This window comes from Diplotaxodon limnothrissa, linkage group LG4, assembly GCF_057381915.1.
Source record: "Diplotaxodon limnothrissa isolate DT_005_m linkage group LG4, D_limnothrissa_male_GT1.1, whole genome shotgun sequence".
NCBI classification, from domain to species: domain Eukaryota; kingdom Metazoa; phylum Chordata; class Actinopteri; order Cichliformes; family Cichlidae; genus Diplotaxodon; species Diplotaxodon limnothrissa.
In genome coordinates, this window is record NC_140599.1 from 2,925,739 (window position 1) to 2,934,545 (window position 8,807).

The following is an 8,807-nucleotide window of genomic DNA, read 5'->3' on the forward strand; positions in this document are numbered from 1 at the left end:
GAACAGTATTGCCTGCAATGCTGACATTCAGCACTTCCATCAGATCTCTTCCAAGAAGAGGAGTTCCTTTTCTTACAACAAAGAACACAGCTGAGGCAGATGCATTTCCTCTGCTCACTGTGACTTGCAGGCAGCCTAACACAGGGATTGTTTTCTTTGTGTATGTAACTAGTTGAAGGTCAGGTGGTTTTAGTGGCGTACCACTGAAGTGCTCTTCGTAGATGTGGTTAGGCAGGATAGAAACTGCAGAACCTGTGTCCACAATCAGTTCAATATCCTTAGCTGATGACGTAGGTGTGCTCACATTTATGCTGCATTGCAATCCTTTTGATGCATGAGAAGGATCTGTTAAGTAAAGGACTGTGAGTTTTGGTAAATGGACTTCCCGTACATCTCTTGTCTTGGATGAGCAGCAGACACGAGCAAAATGTCCAATTTTATGACACAGTTTACAAGTAGCTTTGGCAGCAGGACACTGACGAAAGTTGGCTAAATGACTGTTTGAACCACATCTAAAACAGTTCTTAGATGTTTTTGTTGCATGAGATGGCTTTGCAGGGTGAGCATTGTACTTATGTTTCCTCTGCATGGAGTGCGAGTGAGACTGCACAGCTTGGACTGGAGTACTGCTGTCTGCAGCTATGGATTTAGCTTGTTGGACTGCAGATTCCATTTGTGTTGCCAGTGTAACAGCTTTATCTAGTGTCAAATCAGGTTCAAGCAAGAGGCTTTCTCTTATGCTGGGGCTAGACACATGTTCAACTAGCTGATCACGGATCATTTCTTCTGTCCTGTCATCAAACTCACATTTAGAAGCAAGGTCACGCAAGCTGGCCACATACTGGATAACAGTCTCATGTGAAGCTTGTGTTCGCTGTCTGAAAGCATGTCTTTCCACAACAACATTTACCTTGGGTGAAAAGTATTGTTCTAGGGCAGTAACAGCAGAGGCAAAAGTGTCACCTGTATTTGGCAGTGAGTAGAAAATCCTTTGTCCCTCAGTTCCTAAGCAGTGAAGTAAAGTAGCTCTTCTTCGTGCTTCAGGCCAAGCATTCCCTGTTGCATTGATCACAAGCAAATAATTGTTGAACATACGCATCCACATGTTGAATGGCAAAGGAGGGTCTCCAGGGCAAGGCAAAAACATCGGTGGCGGATGGACGTTTGCAGTCATGATGACTCGGCAAAAAAACTCAAAGCAGAGAAAAAAAAACACGCAGGGTTACTCGTCGCCAAAATGTAATGGTGGGCGGTAATAACCAGTCCTCATGAAGAACAGTGCTCTTTAATGAATTCAGCACAGACTAACATCCAAGGGATAGCAGTGACACACATCGGCTATCAGCTAGCCACCTAACTGTATTCTATCTCTTTCTATTCTCTAAACCTTTTCCGGCTCCGCTTTACCTCTTATTTTGCGACACCACCCTCTAGTGGTGCAATATGATATAAACATTACGGAACACAACACTCATCTTTCTGAAGCACTTTGCAAACCACACCAAGGTAAGCCATGAAAAAAAGTAATGGAATTGCGATGCTGGTGCACAGCTACATTTTTTCAGCTTCATTGTTATGTTCAAAGTTGGTGCAAGAGTTGTAGGTTATAATGCCCACTGAGCCAATGAGGCCAAACTCAAGGAAGACCAACCAAAATTAAGGAAATATTCAGTTGCAGAAAATTCCATAATTTGTCTTTTTTGGGGGGTTGGAATATGTTCAAAAGCTAGATTTCTGCATTCTGTCACACACACACACACACACACACACACACACACACACACACACACACACACATAGTTGCATAAATGGCTCTAAGTGCATTCATGTGTTGAATAAAAAAGATTACATGTTAATGTTTTGTTAGTACCCTTATTTCATTGTGTTACATTTCACCCCAGGATATGTTACAACTAACCCAGACTATGGGGTTAATTGTAACATTTCACTCTTCGTGTTTGAGGCCATACCATGTAATGGGTAATTGTGCTGCAGAGAAAGTAGCTGCACTATTTAATAGCAGAGACATGTAAATACTTTGCATTACATTTTGAATCCACTACCTTAAAAGAGCTCCAATTTACAGACAGAAATGTCAAAAATGTGACAACTATCCCCGGTCTCCCCTACAGATGTATTACTCTACCGCTCTTTTATGTTTTTTCAACATTTTTGGCTCAGTTTTGCAGGTTAGTGTTTTGCTGTGTGTCTGAGCTGTTTTGGGAAATTAATTAAAAAACTTCAGTAACTCAAAACTCTGAAGACATTTAAGCAGACAAAGGAAGTGAAATAAAATACACACGCGTTATTAAAGGTTTCCAAATCAACAAAGGGTCTCAGTAAATGTTCCAGACAAATGTGCTCCACTGCAACAAGAAGCCGAATTCTTTACAACACACAAGTTTTCAGTGAAATTCTTTTAGTGGCTTTATTGTGCATTTGCATTTCATGAAGCTGTGGCTGACAGTAGTCCCCAACTGAATGATCATTGTGCTGGCTGCAGATTGAGCACGATGTGTGGAAAGCTTGTGGAAGTCACGGTTCAAGCAACGTGAGCCTAACCGCTCAGCTTCACCTCCACGGGGAAGTGGTCGCTGACAGCCAACGCCTGAGAGACAGAGAAACCGTTCTTTTAGTGGCTCACAGTTTGTGCTGCAGACGGCTTCAGTTTCCACAGGTTTCTTTCCAGTGCTGAAAAACTCAACGTGCCTGCATGGTAATGCCATCACTACAGTATACACTGCATTATGATTTTGTTTGCATCTCTGTGGTCGTTACTACAGCCACTGCTTTACAAAGTTGCTCGATTTTCTGTAGCTCAAAGCTGATATTAAAAAAGCAAAAGTGCTTTAAAACTGCATGATTTCTGATGGGGCGACTGCTTTGCCCTTTGTGTAGAATGCCTCTCTTCTGATTGGAGCTCAGTAAACATTTTGCTGACGAGTCTATGATCTCAGTTGCAGTGAATACAGCATTATGTTAACTTTTTATATTGACGTTTCCATTAGTGTCAGCGGGGAATGAGGCAGGTTGTGCTTTTTAGTTCAAATGAATTCTTACAGAGATAAGGATTGAAATTCATCTGTTACCAGATCTTGTTTGAGATTCAGGTCCGTCATGTAGTTATACACCTTCGCACTATCTTTCACCACTCCTCTCATCATGTCCGCAGTGACCACAATCCTGCAAACACAGAAAGATGATTAGAGTTTAGAGTTTGCGTGCACACATCAGAACGACCTGCCACAATCTGTCTACCTGTCGTAAGGGCAGACAGTTTGCGACACGGTAGTGTCGGCCGCATCAGTGATCAGCCAATGGAAAGTCTTGTCAGTGAAGATGCGGATCTGCTGCCAGTCAGACCCGGACACATAACTACAGCCTGCGTTGAAGTCACCCAGCAGCACGATGTCCTGCAGGGAGAGTAGTGTGAGTCGCATTTACCGAATGTGTGTTTTTCCACCAAATAAATGATTTTTACTTGTAGGCTGTAAATACATCATTGTTCCAGCGAGCGCGGACATCTGCCACCACGTCATAGAGAGCATTTAGCTCCCGAACAGCTGATTCTGGGGAGATGTGCTGAGGGATCAGAGTAAAGTCTCTCACAGCTACAGAAGAGAAGGGAACGAAGGAGTGTTGACAGTGACGGAGGCGCTTACACCGCATGAGAATGATAAAGGACTAGTGACTAACATGTCCCAGGAACTACCACGCACAAATGTTTGAATGAGGATCCACATCATTATCAGTGAGATGCAGAAACAGCTGTATAGCTCGAGCCACAGCACCTACCAGTGTGTTTGGAGGAGAACATTACGACAAACGGCTCCCTGCTAAAGGCGTCTTGTCCAGTTTCCTCCGGGCCGTCGTCATAGGTGTAGCTTTTTGCCACCGATACCAGCGCCTCCCTGTGGAGAAAATCACCACCTTTTCATTTGCTGCCAGTGTGTACTTCATTTCTAAACATGTCCAGTTGCTTCTCGGGACAAATTTATTGTAGTTCTGCTTTTCCCCTTTTTTTAAATCACTTCTTCTGAATTCTGAGTGTGTATAAGATGTATGTTTATGCCAGAACAAAGACGGAGGATTTGCCGTTAAATTACTTCAAACATGCCTCAAACACTACAAACATGCTGGAAATATAAATTTTTAATCAAGTTGTTTTGAATGGTTATTTGAGAAACTTATGGGAGGTTCTTTAACCCTCTGAGGTCTAAGTGATGATGATCCAACACCGTCCAACACTGCTGAGAGATCACCGTCTCTGACTTCTTGGATCAGAATGACGTCATAGCGTTGGACAATCTGCAAAACACACATAAAAAATGAAAATGAATCACCTGATTGTCCATCTTGCAACATCACGTTTGTTTATATTTTACCTTGCACGAAAAAATTCATGTGTTAAGCTTTAGATTGTAAAGGCAACGCTACAGCTGTTGCACATCCAGTTATTTCATTGATCATTCCTTAAGCATAGAGGTGGGAATATTCTGGGAATATTCAGGTTTACTTCTGCAACAGGCCAAATCATCCAAAGCATTTCTCAAAATTCAGTTCAAACTATTTCAAAACGCACACACAAGATAACACTTCTGGATTGGTTTTGAAAGCACTCTGACCCAAATTGCATTACAAATGGGTGGATGTAAACATTTTGTACAAACTGTCATATCTACCAAAGAGGGAAAAGTCCCAGACCTTGGTAATGATGTTCATCAGAGTGGTGTTGGAGGCTTTGGTGTCTCCGAAGGATTTGATGTTAAAGGCTCCCAGCAGCAGCGAGTTAGAGAGATGCAGCAAGGTCAGAAAAAGCCCCAAAGTGCCCACCAAATGCATCCTACACCAAACAGGTCACATGTTAAAAATGACTTAGAAATCACATGAAACACTGACGCTTACAAATGATTTCATATTTATTTTACACGTATGTAAGCTAATGACTTCCCAGGTTATCAGGTTAATAATTTTCAGGTTGTCAGAGATTTACAGTTAACAAACAGTCAGGTGAATAAACAACACTGAGACACTTGTGTAGGTTAACGTGCTGCACGGGTGAAAAGCTCAGAGCAAATCACCCCGAACTGCAGTATTCGTTTATTTTTATAGGTTACATCGTCAATATGCAAATATAATCACATTTCCTGTTACGCAGGTCCTGATGCTGTCTGTGTGTGTGTGTGTGTGTTTGTCACAAAGTATGTGTGTTGCAAGTCAATTTCTAAGAATAATATACTGCGAGTCAACTTCTGCAGATGTGTATTTCTGTACTGATCTCTTGTCAGTGTCACAGGGTCAGCTTCCTGTTTTAACAGAAAACTGTGTCTGGTGAAATATGTATAACATAACTTTTGAAGCATAAGCAAATAAAACAATAAAAACTCCCTGACATTCCCTCCTGTTGTTACCGTATTTCACCACTTCAATCATACTTTATTATCAGCCAACAATCACTTGCTTATAACCTTTTCAATTGTAGCATCATTCAGTATGTGTGAGTGTGTGTGTTCCTATACTAAATCTTCTTCGTCCGGTTCATCTTCTTGTGGCAGTCCAACATATGTGATCACTGTGGCCTGTACCATCTTGCCAATCATTGATCTGATACAGGGTAGAATGCATGTAGAGAACATGCAAAGCAATAAAAGAAGATCTCCTATCAAGACAAGTCCTTTGATCACGAGGGTCTTTCAGCTGCCGCTCAGCAGCCAGGTCAGCCAGTCCTCTGTGTTCATGACATAGTCTTGTTGCTGTGCATTGCTCAGTTGTCGTAACTTCTCCAGGGCGGTGGTCATGGTCAAGGAATGCACGCTATCTGGAATATAGGTGCAGCAAGTGGTGTTGAATAAGACACAGAGGCCCCCTCTCTCAGCGAGAATCATGTCCAGGGCGACTCTGTGTTGCATGACCACTGTTCTGATCGCGTCGATTTCCTCATTCTGAGCCTTGTTTTATCCATGTTGAGCTGTTCAGGAAAAGTCCAAATCGGTAGTCAAGAGTCTCGATCCTTAGCATGTTTTTTCCATTCCCGATCCATGGGAAAAGTGAGTGCAGGACTTTCTGTCCGGTGGTCCACAACTTGAACTCCGCTGGCACATCACTGCCCCAGATTGGATCATGAGGTTGCACGTCATCAGTGCTCCTCTTGCGTCTTGGTTGGTCCTTGTCTTTCCTGCGGCATCCGGAAAGTCTGGGAGCAGTTTTGGTTCATCCCCAGCTTTCTGTTGCCGTATGCGAAGGTGAAACACATTGGATGTTGTATTCCTGGTTCCCTCCTGACATTGAAAGATTTTCCCTTGTCTTTTTAACTCAAACTTGAAGGCGAAGATGTCTTCGGGGGAACATGTTCCGCTGGTGGCTTTGTAGAATATACATAGGGCTTCGGAAAGGCTGGGTGATTTTCCATATAGGGTGGCTTGCATTGCTGTTGTTGGGAGGTGTGAACAGACGTGGCAGCCAGTGTGGTTGTCTTCTGTATGTACTCGGTTGTAGACGTACCGGTACCAGGCATTGTTCAGCCAGGGGTGGTTGTGCTCTTTATCCATATCCTTTAGGTGTAAGTTGTTATATGACCATTTCTTCTGCAGGTGGTGCTGTGGGTCCTCGTCTTTCCAGGTGAGTATCAGTAGGCTCTCTAGGAGCGCAATGCCAGTCATTATGAGGACAAGGTTCTTCATGATGACCAGGCACACCCGGGCTCCAGGTGAGTAGACCACTGGCGAGAAGACAAAAGGGCGGGATATACCCAAACAGCCCTTTCCTCCACCAGGGAACACCTAGGAGTCGGGGGAACCGGCGTCTATGCTTGTGTTGTCACTCACTTTTTTGCAGTGGCTTTGGTGGATCCAAGATGGTCTTTCTGCTATTTTGCAGGCAGTCAGTGTGGTGGGCCTGATATTGGCCTTCCCACCTTGGTGAACTCCAATTTTTCCTCTGGAGCACTTTGATCAGGATCCAATCACCTGGGTGCAACCTGCAAGAAACTGGAGAGATATCGCTCGGCAGTTTATTGTTAGCACAATCTCTTTATTCTCAAATAATTTAGTCATCCACTCTGCTAGAGTGGTTTCTCTTATAGACTTATTAATAGGCTCACTAGTGAGAGGAAGCGGAAATTGCCTCCCGTGAACGATTTCAAAGGGTGTGAGCTTTTGCGAACCCTGGGTTAGTCGCATCCACATCTTCACCAGGCCCAAACACTCAGGCCATTGTCTGATCTTATCAGAGTAGGAATGCCGTAAGTAGGAATAAAATGGTTGCATAAACATTTTGCTACTGAGATTGCATCTGCTCTTTTTACTGGATAGATTTCTGGCCATTTTGAGAACACATCCACAATTACTAGAGCGTATTTTGATGCTTGACATTCGTTCAGTTTAATAAAATCCATGTGGATTGTGTGAAATGGGTGCGGTGGTGTTGGGGAAAAGCCTCTTTTAGGCCTGAGGTTTCCCTGTGCAATATGTTTCTGGCAAATCATGCATGTTCTGATAAACTCTTGTGCTGAAGCTTCAAAATTTTGAGTATAGAAGTGTTTGGGGAGGATATTCATCATTCCACCCCTTGACAAATGCGTTAAGCTATGTGTCACTAATGCTGCTGTCTTGTGTAGCAATTTTGGCAGTATTGGTTCGCCATTACAGGTCATTTTGTAGCCGTGCTCCACACTTTAACCACTTCTTTTGCTCTGCGATGGGTGCGGCTTTCTGTCCATCTTTAAGTACATCAAGTGGTATTAGATGTGAGGTTTCAGACATCAAAGTCTGTACAGGTTGCTGTGCTGCCCTCTTTGCTGCTCGGTCTGCAAAGTTATTGCCTTCAGTAATTTCTGAATTATCTTTTTTGGTGTGCAACGCATATTGACTGTCAGTGTGAATATTTATATATTTCTATTTCTCGACCTTTGCGCAGCATGCACGTATGATAGCCGCTAGTTCTGCACTCTGTGCTGAAAAAGAGGAAGTAAGAGCTTTCACTTCTAAAACAGTAGGCTGCAGTGTACTAAAAATGTCTGGTCGGGGTTTCATTTTTTCAGTTAGCTTCAGCATACAGCTGTGTTCGGCACCATCTACTTCCGCAGGAAGGAGAGTGCTTGTCACCGACAGGCAAAGCTAAAACTGTGCTTGTTTGCAGGGCAAGTTTTAAGTCAATAAATGCTTTATCTGCCTCTGGTGTCCATTCTATTTCATCTTTCAGAGCTAAGTGTTTGCCATAGATCAGGTTTTGCAAAGGTTGGTCCAGCAGTGCATATTCAGGTATCCAACATCTGCAAAAGTTGCAGAGACCTAAATAACTCATCATTTGTTGTTTGGTGACAGGCTTAGGAGCGTTTTGTACAGCTACTTTTCTGCTGTCTAACAGCTGTCTGCCTTGTCCTGTCAGTTTGTGGCCAAGGTACGTTACTTCTTGGCTCCACAAGTGCAATTTATGCTGTGAGACTTTATGGCCTTGCTTCGCTAGATGTTGCAAAACTGTCAGTGTGTTTGCTACGCAATTAGTCTGTGTGTAGCCTGTAATCAAAATATCATCAACGTATAGCAGGAGTTTACCTGGGGCAGGAAGCGTGCAAAATGACATGGATTTTCTTAGAGCTTCTGCATAAAGAGTGGGGCTATTCTGGAATCCCTGAGGCAACCTTGTATAGGTATACTTCTGGTTGCCAAAAGTGAATCCAAATAACTTTTGTGAGTCAAAGTGTAGTGGTATGGAAAAGAAAGCATTTGATAGGTCTATTACAGAAAAGCACTGTTCTTTTGGTATTACTTGATTTAAAATGGTGTGTGGATTTGCCACCACAGGTGGGA

The 8,807-nt window shown here is 43.1% G+C and overlaps 1 protein-coding gene and 1 pseudogene across 1 annotated transcript; both read right to left on the reverse strand.

Annotated features, from left to right (window-relative positions):
- Nucleotides 1-2,427: 2,427 nt before the first annotated feature.
- On the reverse strand, nucleotides 2,428-3,960 carry LOC146633031 (deoxyribonuclease-1-like). Its single transcript, XM_085352900.1, has 6 exons — nucleotides 3,956-3,960; nucleotides 3,796-3,911; nucleotides 3,499-3,611; nucleotides 3,259-3,413; nucleotides 3,090-3,183; nucleotides 2,428-2,608 (listed from the first exon to the last, which is right to left on the reverse strand). The coding sequence occupies exons 1-6, from the start codon at nucleotides 3,958-3,960 to the stop codon at nucleotides 2,558-2,560; spliced, it is 534 nt and encodes a 177-aa protein (XP_085209026.1). The 3' UTR covers nucleotides 2,428-2,557.
- Nucleotides 3,961-5,937: 1,977 nt separating this feature from the next.
- LOC146633032 (uncharacterized) lies at nucleotides 5,938-6,680 on the reverse strand (annotated as a pseudogene).
- Between the last annotated feature and the right edge of the window lie 2,127 nt (nucleotides 6,681-8,807).